We start from the raw sequence: 19,114 nt of genomic DNA on the forward strand, positions 1-19,114 counted from the left end.
CCCTCCAGCTTCCCCAACCAAGGAAGGTCCAGAAAGGAGGCTGAGGCTGAGTGGTTGAAGGGTTAAAGGGAGAGAGAGAGAGGTGGGTTCCTAGAGAGGCTGGAAGAGGGCACTTAGTCCTCCAGAGCAGTAGAGGCAGGTTCCTAGAGAGGCCAGAAGAAGGGCCTCCAGTGCTCCAGAACAGGGCAGTTAAGAGGTTTCAGACCTGGAGTTTGCAGCATTGGAAGTGAGCTGAGGCCTGAGGGCAAAGGTGGGGCATTGCTGAAAAAGTGGGATGAGAGTGGGTGCTGGGACTGATGCTGCACCATAAGGACAGAGAGAGGGAATAATAATAATGGCAATATTATAGGTTTCTGTGGGGTTTTTGGGCTAAGAGGCCATGTTCTAGAAGAGCCGTGGATGACATCTTCAGAGAATGCTGTCAAGGAAGAGAGTGGGGCATAAATACTGTGGGTTGAGAGGAGGTGCTTTGCGTGTTACTAGTCTGTGTTTTGTTCTCTTGTTGAATGGCAAGGCCTCAGGGGGTCTCTTTATTTCGTGACCTTTGTCTGCTGGGAATCCCCCTCATGTTGGGTGTTTTCATTTGCATTTGCTGGGTCTTGATTTTGTTGTTTTTGAGGACTGGTACCCAAGCCTTGTTTACTTCTTTCTTGTTGAAGTTGTCGAGGTGTTTGTGGATTTCAATGGCGTCTTTGTGCATTCTTACCTGACAGTTGTCGGCATGGCCCAGGATTTCAATTTAAAAGAGCATTGAAGACCATTCTTTTCTGGCAGGCTTAGCTAGGTGCTTTTTAAACTGTGAGTTTTAACTGATGAAATTTAAATGTAGGTTGCTTTAATATGTCTATACCTTGTCCTTATGGGATTGAATATATGTCCTTTTAAATTGGTGTGTATCTTACACAATGTGTTTTAGCTGATATGCTGTTCTGTTAATTGTTGTTCCTTGCCTCGATCCATTGGGAGATTCGAGTAAGAAATAAATATAATAACAATGCAATGTATAATGTAATAATATAGGTGTATCCCCAAGAGCAGTAAATGGTGCTATTCCACTTTGACTGCTCAGGCTCCCTCACATTGCATTCTGGGATTTGCAGTTTAAGGAGGGGCATTTAGAATTCTCAGCAAGAGAGCTCTTAGGCTTCTCTGAACTACAAACCCCAGAATGCAACAGGAGGCAGCCAGAGCAGTCAAAGTGGAATAGCGGCACTATAAGAGTGCAATGCAGAAATGTGGTATGACATATTTATATACGATACACAGCAGAAAACATAATATTGAATGTAAAAGGTGAAATAGCATATTGCACTGTTCTCATTTGGAATGGATATGATTTTAACTTGCTTTTCTTCTATTGATATTGGCTGCCAGGTGAAAGAACTTTGTGAACTGACTTTACTTCAGGGAAGGGACTTGGTTGCTATTGGAGGCCTGTGTGTGTTTGTGCCTTCAAGCAGCCTGCCAAGTTATGGAAGCCCCATGAATTTCATACAGTTTTCTTAACACAGCAATATACACTAATCTATAAATACCTGATAATTTCAGTAATAATTCAACAATGTCTTGGTTTTACAGGGTGTTGCAGCAGAGCAGCTTAGGGACATCTTTGCCCTCAGATGGAAAGAAGAGGGAAAAACTTTGATCCTATTGGTGGCTTCATTAAGTGAAAAAACAAACAAACAGATGAAAGCAACGATGGATGAGCCAGACGGTTCTGATGCCCTCAGTGCAGGGGGCAGCCAGGAATTCTGGGAGAGGACAGTCCAGAAGCGGTTCCTGGGTGAGGACCCTGCCAGCTCAGACATACAACGGCAGTGCTTCAGGCAGTTTTCCTACAAGGAAAGCAAGGGGCCAAGAGAGGTTTGCAGCCAACTCCACCATCTCTGCTGTCAGTGGCTTAAGCCAGAGCACCACTCAAAAACTGAGATCCTAGACCTGGTGATCCTGGAGCAGTTTCTGGCTATCCTGCCCCTGGAGATGGAGAAGTGGGTCAGGGATTGTGGGGCAGAGACCTGTTCTCAGGCAGTGGCCCTGGCAGAAGGTTTCCTCCTGAGTCAAGCAGAGGCAGAGAAGGAGCAGAAAGAGCAACTGGTGAGAGCATTTCCTTCTTGTCCAAAGGTGAGATGGCTTGAGGGCTGTCTGTTTTGAGCCCTCAGAGTGAAGGGGGCAAAGCCTTCTAAAAGAGATTCTGCTGAAATATGGTTCCCTCAGATTTGGCTTGGGTAAGGAGGAATGTGGGGAAGATTCACCTTTTTGTAAAGTAGAATCACAGGCCTCTGTCTGTTCCGTGCTGTGTGGCATGTTTTACCATTGCTGACTCTTTTCATTTTATTTTTAATAAGTGTGTGTCCCACACATACACATGCCCATGTATCCATGAGAAGACTTCCATTATAAGTCAAAGCAATCTTTTCCACAATTTCAGATGTTCTTGTTATGCATTCCGTGGAATGTTTATTTTTCAGTATGTACTGTTACTCCAAATTCCATGTCTTCTTTCCTCATGGCTATTTCAGATCAACTGTCTCTTGGAAGAAATACACTCTGACTTCCTTGTGGTAGAGAAGGCTCCATTGGACACAAGGCAGAGTCTCCAATGGAGGGAGATCAAACAGGAGTGTGATGAAGAGGCCCCCTTGCAAGGTAAAGATGAACACTCTCTGTCTAGAATCCTGTGGGTCTTGTTGTTGCTGTTGCTTTTTGTTGTTGTTATACATCTGCCAACTGTCCACACACAAGATATCTTTTTGTCTTTCCCTCAACTAAATAGGTCTCCTCACTGGATCACTTGATCCCTTCACTGATCTTCTCACTGGCTCATTCAAGCTCATTGCTTGGCACCCAAATATTTGTGGTGTACACCTTTCAAAGGTTGCAGTTTCTAACCTTGGATGCCTTCCATGCTCAGCTTATCCTATGATACCCCCCCTTTAAAATCTCTCCTTGGATTTGGGGTGACTGGGCCACCAGGTTACCTCACTGTGGACTAATATGTGTGTTAGCTTTGTGTTCTTTATGGTAAACATGATCACCCCTTGGTTCAGGGTAAAAGAAGATAGTGTGAGTAAGAGTTTAGTGCATAACAAGAGACTGAATGTGGTTTATTATATCCCATTAAATAGTAAATACTTTCACAATTTCCAGTACTTAGCTCCAGCCATATAATGATAGTCAACCTGACTTAGGTCAGACCTTGCCTTCAGTCAATTCAGGCAACAAGTATACATTCACTCCCCCACTGACTCCTCCAACTGTCAACTGTTGTTTTTTTAAATCCCCCTCTCACTCGCAGAGACTCCTTCCCCATCACAGAATTCTCTGTGCTGGGAGTGGCAGCCTTCTGCAATTCCAAGCCTTGCTTCACACACATTCATCTAAGAGCCAGTCAGTAACTGTGAGGTAATTTAAGTTTCCTAAGGCTTCAGCCTTTGGTAAGGAAACAAAAATATTGAAATATCAAAAAATGTGAAAGCCAAGCCTGTTACAGTCTGGCTTTAAATTAGCAGAAGAGCAGAAAAGTGCTGCAAGCACCTGTTTTAACTCTGGAGTGACGGCCGCAGCTGCCAGACTGCATTATGTCCCTCCGAAATAAAAAGAACCCAGTTCCTCCGGGTTCTTTTAGTGGTGCCCGGGTTACGTCGTGAGCGCGCCATTGCCACACACGTGATGTAATGGACGCACAGCGATGTGTGAATGCTTACGTCAAAATGGTGGCGCCATTACATACTAGGGTTCTGGATTGTGCAGTTGCTGTGTGGTCCAGAATCCTAGTATTGCCATCGCCACCACGCCCCTTTTGGCCCATCTGTTTCGGGCCTATGCTTCCCTAAGAACTGAGACATAAGTAGCTTGAAGTTCAAACAAAAGTTTATTAACAGCTTTAATCTATATAAACATAGAAGCTATATCCTATTCTAGCCAGGGAATAGTTCAGGTAAAAAGAAATACAGTCGTCCCTCCTAACTCACAGGGGATCTGTTCCGGACCCTCCCCTGTGTAAATGGCGACTCGCCCATATGTGGGTCCCATAGAGAATAATGGGGCATGCTCCTGTGATACATACATTGGGTTGTGCACAGGCGTACGCTCCCATTTTAAAGATAGCAGCTCGTCCCTCCTGCAAACAGCGAGACCACGGACTCCAAGTGCGCACATATGGAGGGATGACTGTATTTATCTCACCATTTTTCAAAAGAAAATTGAGCGAGGAGGAAGATGGAAAACCAAACAGCTCAGGAGAAAGTCATTGAGAGAATGTCATTCCCAAAGGGGGAGTGACCTAAATCATATGGTTAGTTTGAATGAGAGAGAGAGAGAGAGAGAAGTATTTGCATGCAGGGATTTCCTCTATCTAAGGAGAGGGAGAGAGAATGCAAAAATCTTCCAACAGTAACATATTTACAGGTTGTTTCCTCCTTGCTTCTTCTGTTATAACTTCACAGGTATTCACCAATGGCTCCTCTTCATCTTGGAGAGACGTGACTAGCAGGGTGAAAAAGCCAATGTGTTTGTAGGCTGCATCAGTAGTAGTGTCTATATCAATGGGAGTAATAGTACCACTCAATTCTACTGTGGTCAGACCTTATCTGGAATACTATATTTAGTTCTTGGCACCACAATTCAAGAAGGATATTGACAAAATGGAACATGTTCAGAAGAGGGCAACCAAAATGATGAGAGGTCTGGAAACCATGCCCTATGAGAAGTGGCTTAGAGCCTGGATGTGTTTAGCTTGGAGAAGAAAGGGTTAAGAAGTGGCATGATAGCTATATTTAAATATTTGAAAGGATGTCATATTGAGAATGGAGCAAGCTTGTTTTCTGCTGCTCTGGAAAACAGGACATGGAATAATGGGATCAAGCTATAGGAAAAGAGATTCCATCTAAACCTTCGTAAGAATATCTTGACAGTAAGAGCTATTTAACAGTGGAACACAAGGTCTCAAAATGTGGTGGAGTCTTCTTCTTTGAAGGTTTTTAAACAAGGTCTGGATGGCCATTTTTGAGAAATGCGTTGATTGTATTCCTACATTGCAAGGGGTAGTACGGGATGACACTTGTGATTATTTCCAACTCTGTGATTCTATGATTCTATACAACTCTGGAGACCAGGGTTTGAATCCCCACTCAGCTGTGAAAACCACGGAGTGAACTTGGGAAACACACTTTCTCTGCCCTTTCTTGTAGGCTGGTCAAGTGCAAAGTCTGTCAGGCAGACAAGACAGTAGCAGCACAGGGGCTTAGCAGCCAGGCTAAGCTGGGGGGAGGGTTGGGGTTTTGAGGTTTTTTAAATTGTAATTTTTAATTGTATGATGTTTCAATTTTATATTACTATATTCTGCTTTGATTCTGTTGAGGAAAAGCAGAATATAAATAAATACTACTATTATTATTATATAGTTCCCAGGGTCTAAGAAGTCCAGGTCAATAGGATATGGCAGTAAATCCAAGACGTAAATCCAAAGATGTGTTGAGTAGCATGCTCAGTGTATGATGCAGGGCCATCAGAAAAGGTTCTTCAGAAAGTTGAAACAGGAATTTAGAGATGAAAGTGTTGCTGTCTCTAAAGTGGTTGGTTGTGAGCAGCCTCTTGAGGTGGTTGCTGGAATATTTGTGGACTGGCAGCCTCTCGCTGCTATTGCCTGATTAATGAGCATTTCCTATTTAAATACTCAAAGTGTTACAGCCCATCTCTTTCTCAGTTGCAGTAGTTACTGTTGAGTCCTTGTCTTTGTGCTGAGGATGCTGGGGGGTGTCACTGTCTGTTTCAAGCACTGGCACGTCCCCCTGCCATTCTGTTTTCCTGTCTGTGTCATAGTCTGAACCTGGATGATATCCTATCCTTTTTCTTTACTTTATGTGTCATAGTTTGAACATGGGTACTGAACATGTATAGGCAGCCTAGGATAGTGTTTTTAAGTGTTGGACTGAAGATTCTGGGAGACCAAGATCTAAATCCCTGATGCCATGGATGCCCACTGACCTTAGGCACATCCCACTCTTTTTCAATCTCAAAAGAAAGCAAAGGCAAACCTCCCCTGAACAAATCTTACCAAGAAAATGACATAGGTTTCCCCTAGGATCACCATATGTTATTCATTTTTAATAATGTTAGAAAATTAAACTTAAAGAAAGGAAAAGGAATAATTGGCACAGTATACACATACAGAGATTTAGAGTTATATGAACCTCTGAAGAATAAGCCCAGAAATAATTCATCCAAAATAGAGAGAGAATACATTTTATATTAATCAATTCTTCCAAAGATGTAAATGAGATTGTAAGGGTGAATATATTCGTGGGGTTCTTCTTGCAAGTTGTATTGCATTTTATTCCATTACTTCAGACAAATTGCTGCAACCAAACACCAGCAATTGTTTCCCAGTCCTCTTTCACCTTCGTTCCAATGAATATGTTGCTAAAATATTTTAAGCTGTACAGAAGATGAAGAGGAAACAGGGGAAGGGCAAGCATAAAATGACGTTGTTAAAAAGGAGCTTCTTTGTCTGAGGCTTTGTTGACTGAGCTATGCCTGTACTTCCTAGTGAGTTCACAGCTGTAGCTGTAATCTTTGACACTGGCTTCTCCTGACTTTGTTCTCTCCCACAGAGGCTGGAATGATGACTCAGTTATCCCTTTCTCCTTTTTGTGATGGACCAGAACCAGATCAGGTAAGGAGAAATATTCCTGGAACAAGAAGACTTGAACAGTCTCGGTTCCTCTTTCATCAGTTCACACCACTCCCCGTACTGGGAGAGAATTTTGATTCCTTTTCCTTTGGGTTTTTAAAAATTTGCCAATTTCTTCATCTTCCCAATGGAAAGAAGCTGAGATTTGAAAAACATGAATGTGAGAGAAACCCAGAATGACAGGTTTTATCCATACTGGCCTTGAAGTTTCACATTTCATAGATGAGTGTGACTTATCCAAAGGTCACCCAGTGGATTTCTGTGGCTGGGTGGAGAGTCAACACTTAAACCACTAACACCTCACCCCTGAGTTAATGGAGTGCAGACTCTGTTTGCACTTTGAGCTCAATTTGCAGCAACTGATGTAGGCTGAGAACAAAGGGAGGAAGTCAGAGGAGGAGAAAGAAACTGTGTCATTTTGAAGTCAGTGAAAAAGTGAAACAAAAGAAGATTAATTGACATTGTCCCTCCATACCGGGACAGTTGAAGGGTATGCCACAAAACTCCACAATCTTTCCCACAAACTGATAGAAGAAACAAAGAAACAAACAAAAATGTCAGCTGTAATTTGGCCAACATGTCAGTTGGAAGTGACCTAATATGCCTTCTTGCTTGCTGAAGTGCAACAGTTTTGCCTGCCCACTCCCTACCCCTGGTTCAAATATTGCAGTGGAAAACCTTTGGCAATTTCTTAATCTATTGTGATGTGATGTTTTTAAAAGCCAGTCTCCTTCTATTGCTGCTGTAGAATATGTCATGGGCTGATGCCCCTATGTCATCATACTGGTGTTTGTGGGAGCATCAATTTCCTCTGGCTGCCTTTGGAGCCTTATCAGCTTGTGAGTCCACTTTATCCTAATTGCCACAGCCGACATTTATCTTGTGTAAATTTACAGCACTTTATAAATAAAGATTAATAATAACAAGAACCTTTTCTTCTGTCTCCAGGGCCTGGTGACCTTTGAGGAGCTGGCTGTGTCTTTCTCCCCGGAGGAGTGGGCCCTGCTGGATCCTGACCAGAGAGCCCTGCACAGGGAGATCACAGGGGAGATCCGAGGGATTGTGGCCTCTCTTGGTAAGGCTCTCTCTTTCCCTGGAGGATTATGTCTTCTGTTTTAAAATGCATTTATAATAACAGCATTAAAAGGTACAATAATTGAAGGGAGGGGTCATGATTCAGTCTAAATGGAAAAAGGATAGAGGAGAGTTATGGGATTACAGGCTGTTCTGGTAAGGCTTCCTCATTCCCTTGTTGATGATCATTTATGTTCTAAAATGTGTGTGTGTGGGGGGGGGATTACATTCTTCTGTGAGGCAAGAGGTTATGCTGATGGTAGCAGTGCTGCTAGTAGGGTCTCGAAGACAGGCAGCTCTTTCGCTGAGGAAGCCAATTCATTGTGCCAATACATAGTGGACAGCAGCAGCTGTAGTAAGTGTGACAGTAGAAGAGTATCTCTGCATCAGGGAGGTGGACCTCCTTGTATAACCCGCTCACCTATGATAAGACATCACAAGTGAAAACACAGGCAGGATTAGAGCACTAACACAGATATAGGAAGAAATAAAAAGGGAATCACATTTGCAAGACTAACCAAGGGGAATAGAAAAGATGGCAAGACAAGTAGAGACACGCCTGCTGATGGGTTCTTGTATTATTCACCTAGTTGTCTCTATAACAGCTGCATATCCAGTTGGTCACCTCCAATGTCCTTCTTCCCTTTCCTGTTCTTCAAGTGGGAGGAGAGATGAAATGACAATCTGTGCATCAGGCTGTTCAGCTTCCTACCCAGAGACTCATAATCCTTTATGATATTCTGAAGGCTATGCTTTGCAATGACATTTGTTCCCATGTGGACCAAAAGGAAAAGGTAATAGTCAGTGGGTTTGATGAGTTTTATTAGCTCTCCATTACATCATGGATTTTTGCCATAGGGAGATAGCACACCTCTTTAAATATCCTGCCTGGCTCGCAAACCACTGCTTCTGTTCACCTCAGAAGGGAGTCCCCTACCAGCACCACACATCTCCTCTGAGTATTGGTAGAAGTCTTTCCATGTGCTGAAACATCCAAGATCCTCTGCAAGTTCTCTTTAGATTGACACTTATTCTTCTTGTTGTTTCTTGTCATTACTCATAAGGGAGAGAGCTTTGAATCAGTTCTGTAATGCCAAACTCACAGAATGATCCCTGGTTGTTCTACTTCTTTGTGTCACATTCCTTCAGATGTCTACCTCCTGTGTTTGGAACCTGGCCTCTTTCTCAGAGATTTGTTCCTATGAGTTCCTTACCTAGGGCAGTGTGCTCCACTCTATCCAAGAAACATGCTACTTCTAAAAAGGAAAACAGTGCACAACCTGAGGAGCGAGTATCAAGTGGTGTAGTGAGAGAAATGCAGCAAAGAATAGGTAGAGATGTAGTACAGGAATACCTTGCTACTGAATTCAAGTCTCCAGGGCCAGATGAACTACATCCAAGGATTTTAAAAGAACTAGCAGAAGTAATTTCAGAACCACTGATGATAATTTTTAGAATTCTTGGAGAAGAAATCCCCACAGATTGGAGGAGGGCAAATGTTGTCCCTATCTTCAAAAAGGGAAAAAAGATAATGCAAATAATTATTGCCCAGTCAGCCAGGAATCAATACCTGTGTCAGAATCAGCAATTCTGATTTACAGTGCTCAGTCAATCAAGTTTCAAATTTGACCCCCAGGTGACAGAAACTTTGCACCAAGGGTTCCACAGCCTGCAGCCAGGGATTTACTCATGCTTCAGGGGCCGCAGCTACCATCTATGGCAGAGCTGGTTGCATGAGAAATGCCGAGTGTCTGGCAGTGACCACCTGTGGTTCTGGGGCTGTATCTTTTTGTCCCTGTTGGAGCAGCAACTGGGCTGACTGTCCATCCCTAGTCCGGCTTCCTCTCGGTCCCACAACAGTTCTTTCATATACCCTTTCACATGTGGTCTTGTTAAGTCAGGTATCCCCCATCCTATATCTGTGCATTTCATTTTTTCTACCTAAATGGACAGAGAGAATGCTGATTAAATTTGTAAATGATACTAAACTGGGAGGGGTTGCTAATTTCCCCCAGAGGACAGGATTAAAATTCAAAATGACCTTGACATATTAGAGAGCTAGGCTAAATGAAATGCACAGATATAGGCTAGGGGAGACCTGGCTTCCGTAAACCACATGTGAAAGGGATCTAGGAGTCTTATTAGACCACAAGTTGAACACGAGTCAGCAGTGTGATGCAGCAGCCAAGAAAGCCAACATGATTCTTGGTTGTATCAACAGGAGTATAGTGTCTAATCAAGTGAAGTGATAGTACCACTGTATTCTGCTTTGGTCAGACCTCACCTGGAATACTGCATCCAGTTCTGGGCACCTCAGTTCAAGAAGGATGTTGACAAGCTGGAGCGTGTGCAGGGGAGGATGACAAAAATGGTGAAGGTTCTGGAAACCCTGCCTTATGAGGAGAGTTAGGGAGCTGTGGATGTTTAGCCTAGAGAAGAGACAGTTAAGAGGTGATATGATAGCCCTGTTTAAATATTTGAAGGGATGTCATATTGGGGATGGAACAAGCTTGTCTTCTGCTGCTCCATAGAATAGGACTGGGAGCAATGGATTCAAACTATAGGAAAAAAGATTGCTCCTCAATATTAGGAAGAATTTCCTCACAGTAAGAGCTGTTCGACAGTGGAAGACACTCCCTTGGAGAGTGGTGGAGTCTCCTCCTTTGGACGCCTCTAAGCAGAGGCTGGATGGCCATCTATCAGGGGTGCTTTGATTGCTGTTCCTGCTTGGCAAGGGGTTGGACTGGATGGCCTTGGTGGCCTCTTCCAACTCTATGGTTCTATGATTCTAATATCCCTAATAATTTCTCTCTAACGTGGTCAGATAAGGCTGAAGACATGTTTAAACAGGAAGGTCTTTGCCTGCTGGAAAAAAGAAAGTAGAAAGGAAACAGATTGAACCTCCCTTGGAATGGAGCACCAAAGCCTAATAGCAGCCACCCTGAAGGCTCTCTCTCCTGTCCTCACCAGCTGAGCCTGGGAGACTGGTAGTATGGAGAGCATCTTGCTAGACTGAGCCACCTTCTAAGTGGTAGAATTCAAAGATACAGCCGTGTTAGTCTGTAGAATCAGTACATACAGAGATCTTGTAGCACCTTTGAGACTAACTGAAAAAAAGAAATTGAAAGAAAGAAATTGTAGATTTCAGTCTATTTCCTCAGATACCTTCTAAGTGTACCTGAAGGGGAAGGTGCCCTTTCATGAAGCCTTCCTTCAAAAGTACTTATTCTTTTCTATAGTCCTTTCGCTTGCCTTTTGCTTGGTCACAGTTTCCATACAGAGGTTTTGGGGGAGTAAGTCTCTACAGAGTCAGAGGTAGATAATTCGAGTGGAACCCCATCAATGTTCTATTGCATTGCTGTACAACGGAGATTTTAATCATTGGGTGGTGGCAGCTAAGATAGAAGGTCTCAAGGGATACCAGTCCTACCCACACAGAAGTAGGGAGGGAGACCCTAGTGGCACTATGAAACTTCCCTTGAAGTTTGTTAGTCTCAGACAGGCACTTAAGGGGAGATAGCTTTCAGATAGTCTAGAAATCAGCTTTAAGAGGGGGCATAGTATTTCTTCTTTTCTTTTGAAGATTCATTTGTCTTTAGGATTGTTTAGATATAGTCTCTTTTCCATACACTTAAATTCTTTTTTACACAATATTCAAAATTACCTCCCCCCACCCCCCATTTTTCTTTTCACAGCAGAAATTTGGAGGAAAGCATATGCATGTCCTAGGTACAGGAAGTGTTCCAGGCAAAACCTGGAACTTACCAGCTACCAACAACCCCGATATTCAGAAGAAGAAAGTTATATCAGAGAGAAGCCCTTCCAGTGCAATGTATCTGAGAAATGTATTCCTCAACATACAATACAGGTGTCTCACAAGATGCTCCATGGTGGGGAAAAACTGTATCAATATGAGATTTCTGCGAACAGTTTTGATGATAAATTGTACAATATAAACCACCAAGAAGTCCACACAGTAAAGAAACCACACAGATGCCAAGAGTGTGGAAAATGCTTTGCTTATAATTCACTACTTATGACACATCTGAAAGTACACACAAACCTTGTGAGCCACTGGAAAGTCCACCCAGGAGAGAAGCTATTGAAATGCCTGGGATCTAGAAAATGTTATTCTCAAAAGGAGGTCCTTGTACATCATGAGAATGGCCACACAGGAGAGAAACTCTACAAATGCCAGGAGTGTGGTAAAAGTTTTGCTCAAAAGGCATGCCTTGTGATTCATCAGTGGGTACATAGAGAAGAGAAGCCATACAAATGTGAAGAGTGTGGGAAACTTTTTTCTCAAAATGCAGACCTTGTGAAGCACCAGCAAGTCCACACAGAAGAAAAACTATACAAATACCAAGAATGTGGAAAATGTTTTGCTCAGAATTCACACTCTCTCTGTCATCACAGAATCCATATGGTAGAGAAAATGTACCAATACCAGGAGAATGGAAGATATTTTATTCAAAGGGGAGGCCTGGTGAATCACCAGGAAATCCATACAGAACAGAAACTATACAGATGTCAGGAATGTGGGAAGTGCTTTTATGACAGTTCACAACTTGAGGTACATCAGAGCAGCCACACAGAAAATAAGCCATACAAATGTGAGATGTGTGAACAATGTTTTCCTCAACAGGCAGACCTTGAAAAGCACCAGAGAATGCACAACCGAGAAAAACCATACAAATGCCAGGAATGTGGGAAATGTTTTGCTTACAAGTTTAATCTTGGAATACATCAGCGTGTTCACACAGGAGAAAAACCCTACAGATGTCAAGAATGTGGGAAATGTTTTGCTCAGACTTCACACCTTTTCAGGCACCATACAATCCATGCAGCAGAAAAACCATACAAATGCCAGGAATGTGGGAAATGTTTTTCTACAAGCACCATACTTGTGGCCCACCAGAGAGTCCACACAGGCGAGAAACCCTACAAATGCCAGGATTGTGAGAAATGTTTTGCTCAGAGGGGACATTTAGTGAGCCACCAGATAGTCCACTCAGGTGAGAAACCCTACAAATGCCAGGTGTGTGGGAAATGTTTTGCCCGGAAGGGAGATCTAGTGAGCCACCTGAAAATTCACACAGGAGATACCCCATACAAATGCCAGCAGTGTGGGAAATGTTTTCGTCGGAAGGGACACCTAGTGAGTCACCACAGAATCCATACAGGTGAGAAACCCTACAAATGTCAGGAATGCGAAAAATGTTTTGCTCAGAAATCAGACCTTGTGAAGCACCAGCGAATCCATACAGGAGAGAAACCATACAAATGCCAAGAGTGTGGAAAATGTTTTACTCGAAAGGCATGCCTTGTAATTCATCAAAGAGCCCACACAGGTGAGAAACCTTACCAATGCCAGGAGTGCAGAAAATGTTTTGCTCAGGAATCATACCTTGTGAGGCACCAGCGAATTCATATGGGAGAGACCCTGTATGAATGCCAGGAATGCGAGAACTGTTTTGCTTCTAAGTCAGAACTTTTGACACACCACAGAATTGACACATGAGAGAAATCATTCAAATGCCCAGAGTATGGGAAATCTTTTGCTATGAGTGCAACTCCAGTGATACATGAGAGAATGCACGGAAGAAAGGGACCATTCAAATGCCAGGAATGTGACATTTTATTGGTAGCTGTTTTATTTGCAGGTAGCGCTTACCATCAAATTCTTCCTAAAGTTTTCCTGGATTCTCCTTTCTTCTGATTTGAATGTTTTGGTACAGGTCCTATTCTCTGGAGCAGCAAGAAATAAGTGCACTCCGTCTTCCACATGACCATCCTTCAGATGTTCAAAGATGATTCTCATATCACCTATCAGTCTTTACTTCTCAAGTTTACATATACCCTGTTCCTTCCGTTGTTCCTCATAGGGCTTGTTTTCCAGACCTTTTACCTTTCACCTTCTAGAAACATTCCAGCTTGTCAATGCCATTCTTAAATTCCAATACCCAGAAATGAACATAGTATTCCAGGTGAGCCCCGACCAAAGTAGAACAGAGTGGTACCATTATGTCCCTTCATCTAGGACAGGTGCTGGCCTCTCTTCCCACCCACCTCCCTGCTTCTTTCCTTTCTTTTTTCCTTTTACTTTTTTCCCTATTATATTTTGTTCACTCACATCAACCTAGAGCTTTGTTGACATCCCCTGCAGAACAGGACTGATTGGTTTATATCTAGCCACCACAAACTGCTGCTAAATAGCTCTTACTATCAAGTTCTTTCTGATGTTTCACTGGAATCTTTCTTGTAATTTGAATTCTTGATTCTGGTTGTTCTCTGGAGCAGCAGAAGTCGAGGTCACTTCATTTTCCATAACACAGTCCTTCATATGTTCTCATAAAATTATCATGTCATCTTCTCCAGACAAAACATAGGTAACATATGAAATTCCTTCAACTGTTTCTCATAAGGCTTAGTCTCCAAACCTTTTACTGTCATGGCTGCCCTCCTCTGGATACATTCCAGCATGTCATTGCCCTTCTTAAATGGTGATGGCCAAAACTTAAGGCAGTGCTTCTGTCGAGGCCTCACCAAAGTGGAAGAGGGTGTTTCTTTCCCCTGATCAAGGTATTCTACCTCTGCCTAGAATCACATTGGTAGTTTCAGCGCTAGTATCACACTGCTGATTACAGTTTAATGTGTGCCCACTAAGACCTTAGATCCTTAAGAAGTTAAGAACACTTAATTGTTCTCAAGTCAAAGAGAGACAAGGCCTTGAGGGATTTTGTGACAGAAAGAGTGTCCTTCCTAGATACCACCTGCCAACTAGAACAGATCAGGTGGCATCCATATCCATAAACTATGGATAGCATCTTGATAGTACATAATTAGACATTTTCTAATTAGTGTTCACGACAATACCTTTGAAGGTAGTTCTTTTTTATTCATTAAGTGAAACTGCAATTGAAATCTGGTTTAAATCATAAACTTGAGAGAGACCCTGAGTGCCATCTGGTCCAACCCCATTTTGTCATGCAAGAAGACAATAAAAGCAGCCCTGACAGATGGTGGATGAAGGGAGGGCTTCTCTTCTTCTAGGCAGCCCTGGTGGAGCTAGCCTCCCTCCCTCTCCCTCTCCCTCTTTGTATATTAATTACTTACTGGCAGCACATTCCTAATAATTCAGACACGCATAAGAATGGCAGCCAGCAAGATCAAAAAAATGAGGCAGGTCATCACGCCAAGCCAAAAATCAGGGTTGCTTCCACTTCCCTCGTGGTTGCTAGCATGGTTCTGCAGCCATATGTAGATGGGAGGTTTGTCGTCTCCGTCTCCCATGTCTGGTCCTGGCTTGACCACAGTCCAATAAAGCTAGGGTTGCCATAAGTCAGGATCTCCAAACCAGGACAAATGTAGGACAACATTTTCAAATGTAGGGCTTTTTTAAAATGGAGGACACTCGAAAAAATTGGATGCTTTTTTAAAAATGTTAATATAAATGCATGTTTCTTAGGCATGCTCAAAATGGAGAACATTTTGGCATTATTCCTAAACAGATGGCAGAAATGTACTTCCCTTTCTGCCCAACCCCCTCCCCCCATTCCAAAACACACGACACCACATTGGGGCACTTCACATGGCTTTACTGAACATGGCCTCTTGCGTGGCCTCTTTGCATCAAAACTATCAAAGCCAAGCCTGTGAGGGTCTAGCTTGTAAATCAGCAGAGGTATTTATTGCCCCTGTAATTTAGCAGGACCAAATGGCATGCAAATAAAGATAAAAGACAGTAGAGATGCATGTAGGAAAATCCTATCTATCTGAGGAGGGGGAGAGAGAATGCAATGATTTTCCAACACAATGGCAACCCCTCTCTGAAGAAATCTTTGCAAAGCCCTGGGAAAACCCTTCCTTCCTTCCCTTGTGAGGGAAGCCTGTTCTGAGTCTCTGCCGGGCTGAATGAAAAGCTCCCCCTCCTCCTCCTCCCTGCCTGGCCAATAGGGATCATGCAAGAACTGGAAGCATCGCTGCAGCACAAATGGACGGAGGCTGCTTTGGAAGGGAAGATAGATCAGGCATCCAGCTGTCACGAGTGACAGAATGCAGAAGCCAGGAAAAACCTTCTCAAAGGTAAAAAAACTGGGAAGGTCACGGCTGCAGCCATGAAATGGCAAGCCTATAAAGCTGGTCCTGGCTTGACCACAGTCCAGTAAAGCTGGTCCTGGCTTGACCACAGTCCAAAAAGCTGGTGCTGGCTTGACCACAGTCAAGAAAAGCTTGCCCTAGCTCAAGATTGTGATGTCTCTTAAGGGCATATCCATGGTAACCAAAGTAAACAGAATACACTCACAAGATACACTCACAAACAACTAAGATATTTTGTGGCATGAATTTTCTTTGGAATCAGCATTTGTGGACTGTAGCCCAAAAGTCTTTTTGTGCCTGCTTTGCTCTCCTCTTGTCCTTTACCTAGCTGACAGGTTTTTTTAGCAGCATCAGCATAGAGGGATAGGTGAAGGACAGCGGTAGAAACTTGGGCGGGTTATAAACCACCGCTTTGCAGCGATCTGCCGCCGCGGCTGTTTGCTCCGTAAGGGAGCCGCTGCAGCCAAACCGCACGGCTCTGTTATGGAGCAAAAAAGCTCCAAAATGGAGCTTCTTTAAGCGGCGCCTCTATGACGTCGCAAGGCTCCGGGGGGGGGGACTCACGACGTCATAGACGCTGCGACATGTGCGGACGCACAGTGTCCAATACGTAAATATGGGGGCGGCCGTGTGGAACGGCCGCCGCCATATTGTACGTACAGAATGCGTACTAGGGTTGGGGGGGTGCAGAAGCACCGCCCCTTCCTTACCCTAGTATGTATTCATTACGTACTAAAATGGCGGTCTGTAACCCGCCATAATTTATATTGACAGTTTGTTATATGTGCCTGTAGTAAACAATCCAACAAGGCTTGGGCTGGGAAAGAATGGCTGCTCTAGTCAATCCTATTGTAGTTGTGCATGCCTCCCTGCAATAGGCAAGGTGTACAGCAGTTCCCTCCAGCTTCCCTTCTTGAGGATAAGTGAAGCACAAAACAGGGAGAAAAGAGAAAAGTAGTTACTTTGGCAACCCAAATGGAAGTCCCAAGGAAAGTGGAGGCTGATGAATAAAAAAAATTGTCCTTGGAGATATTTTGGAAGAAATTTTCAAATGATCTCTAGAAGTAGATTCTAAATGTTTTTGTTTATGTGCATCAGTTTTTGTTAACTTATGCAAGACCTGGTTGTTTCCTTTCACATCTGACTATTGTTAGGTTTGAATAAAAAGTTTGCTAAAACACATTGAACTGTTTTTGTTTTTGGCTGGCACAGGAATGTCTCATTATTCTTATTGTATTATTTCTGCCTATAGTGCCATGTTTTCTTTTTTGAAAAAGTAGTGCCCAGGAACATATTTCCTTTGTTATCTGAGACATACCTATACTTTTCTCCATCAGCTGGGTGGAGGGATATGGGGCAGTGGGAAAAGAGTGAACACTAATGGTGATCTCAACCATGATCTTTAGAAAAAATGAGGTTGGGAAGTGGGACGGACTAGCATAGAAAAGCTAGATGTACTCATACCTATCCAGTGCTTATGCATAAAAAAATAATCTGAATATCAGAAGCTCCACCTGTTGAATTTCTGACTGGTTATTTTAGTTTATTTATTTGATTTCTATCGTAGAATTGTAGAGTTGGAGGAGACCACAAGGGCCATCCAGTCCAGCCCCATTTGGCCATACAGGAACTCACAGGCAAAGCATCCCTGGCAAATTTTGACATAACAACAATAGATTCTTAGCTCTCTTCTGAACTAACCTTAATTGGCACAACTTTATAAGCTGCCATGAGGTCAAAGGCCCTTTAGGATCTTTAAAATGTATTGTTTATATATAAGTGGGAAGTGGGGGAGAATAGTCAAAATGGCCCCCATGTTCCTGAATGTGATTTTGATCTCTTTAGGAATTTCCCCCCCCTCTTTGTTTTTCTCTCTTTTCTCTTGTTTCTTTTTATGGTCTTCCTGCTATGTGGAGGAGCATATTCCTTTGCAGGTGGGTTGCACACCTTCCAACTGTCCCAGTTTGCGTGGTTTTGTTGTTGTTCTTGTGTCCCTTCAAGACATTTCTGACTTCTGCCAACCCTAAGACAAAACTGTCATAGGCTTTTCTTGGCATGTTTCTTCAGAAGGGAGTTGCCAAGCTGGGATTCAAACCCAGGTCTCCAAAATCTTGTCCGCTGCTCCAAGCGCTACACCATGCTGGCCAGGGACAGTCCCAATTCATCCCCTGAGAAGCCACTTTTTCATATTTTAAAAGAATATCCCAGTTCCCCCTCCTCTTGCTTGCCGTCTTGAGTACCTGTGTTGAGAGAAAGGCAGGATATAAGAAAATAAAGTAATTGCTGGCCACATATGTCCCATTTTTTTCATCTGTGAAATGTTGGAGGGTCTGAGGTTGGGTAGAGCACATTTTGAGATATCAGAGCAGCTAATAACTGGGCTGACATTGGGAGCAGAAACGGACCTGTGGTTGTAAAGCTTCTCTACTTAGAAGTGTTGATGTTTTGCCTGAAAAGATAGACATGCAAACCCACAACACACAAGCCCACCATCCTTTTCCTTTCAGAGGGCTGAGGGGTTTGGCTCAGCCAGCAATCTTAAAACAAGATCTTTTTTTAAAATCAAATTTTCCCCTTGTGGAGATGAAATTTTCAACATCATTTCTTGGCCTGGAGTGCCCTTGAGTGAATTTAAATACTTCCACACACCTAATACTACAAAAAGTAGGAGTGAATCTACGGGAGGATAGTATGCTAGAATTGGATACCAAGGGTCATCCAGTCCAACCCCATTTGCCATGCCATCAAAGACACAATCAAACCAAGACACACTCAAAGTACCCCCTTTGGACAGATAGCCATCCAGACCTCCAAGGAAGGAGACTCCGCCAAGATATTCCACTGTCAAAGAGCTCTTTCTGTCAGGAAGTTCTTCCTAATGTTGAGCTGGAATCTCTTTTCCTGTAGAAATAATGTAGTTTCACACCACTGATCCCTTTTTTTGCTGAAATCCCCTCTTCTACACAACCATGGAAGGGACAGGCACTCTCTAGTTTTCACTCTGATGTGTGAGTGTGTAAGTCTTTATAGATTTATAGATCATTAAATGTGTTACATAGCCTGGATCTGCACTGCAGAAACAATGGAATTTGACACCGTTTTTAACTGCCATGGCTCCATGCTGTGAGATCCAGGGATTTGTCCTTTGTTGTGGCACCAGAGCTCTGACGGGAAAGGCTAAATGTCCCCCAAAACTACAAATCCCAGAATTCCATAGCACTGAGTGTTGTCAGTTAAAGCGGTGTCTGT

At 43.2% G+C, this 19,114-nt stretch overlaps 1 protein-coding gene across 2 annotated transcripts; it reads left to right on the forward strand.

Moving 5' to 3' along the window:
- The first annotated feature begins 153 nt into the window (after positions 1–153).
- On the forward strand, positions 154–15,191 carry LOC121921831 (zinc finger protein 2 homolog). 2 transcript variants are annotated; one of them, XM_042450434.1, is made up of 6 exons: positions 154–250; positions 1,579–2,121; positions 2,520–2,646; positions 6,612–6,673; positions 7,640–7,766; positions 11,461–15,191. In XM_042450434.1, the coding sequence occupies exons 2-6, from the start codon at positions 1,687–1,689 to the stop codon at positions 13,284–13,286; spliced, it is 2,577 nt and encodes an 858-aa protein (XP_042306368.1). In that variant the 5' UTR covers positions 154–250; positions 1,579–1,686; the 3' UTR covers positions 13,287–15,191. The 2 variants fall into 2 exon arrangements, with proteins under 2 accessions (XP_042306368.1, XP_042306369.1); XM_042450435.1 differs by having other exon boundaries at positions 195–226.
- Positions 15,192–19,114: the final 3,923 nt, after the last annotated feature.

Source organism: Sceloporus undulatus, chromosome 2 (genome assembly GCF_019175285.1).
Source record: "Sceloporus undulatus isolate JIND9_A2432 ecotype Alabama chromosome 2, SceUnd_v1.1, whole genome shotgun sequence".
Classification (NCBI taxonomy): domain Eukaryota; kingdom Metazoa; phylum Chordata; class Lepidosauria; order Squamata; family Phrynosomatidae; genus Sceloporus; species Sceloporus undulatus.

Coding starts and splice junctions, on each gene's coding strand:
- LOC121921831 (XM_042450434.1), top strand. CDS start 1,687: ATGAAAGCAACGATGGATGAGCCAGACGGTTCTGATGCCCTCAGTGCA. Junction 2,647..6,611: donor TGAAGAGGCCCCCTTGCAAG/GTAAAGATGAAC, acceptor TCTCTCCCACAG/AGGCTGGAATGATGACTCAG. Junction 6,674..7,639: donor ATGGACCAGAACCAGATCAG/GTAAGGAGAAAT, acceptor TTCTGTCTCCAG/GGCCTGGTGACCTTTGAGGA.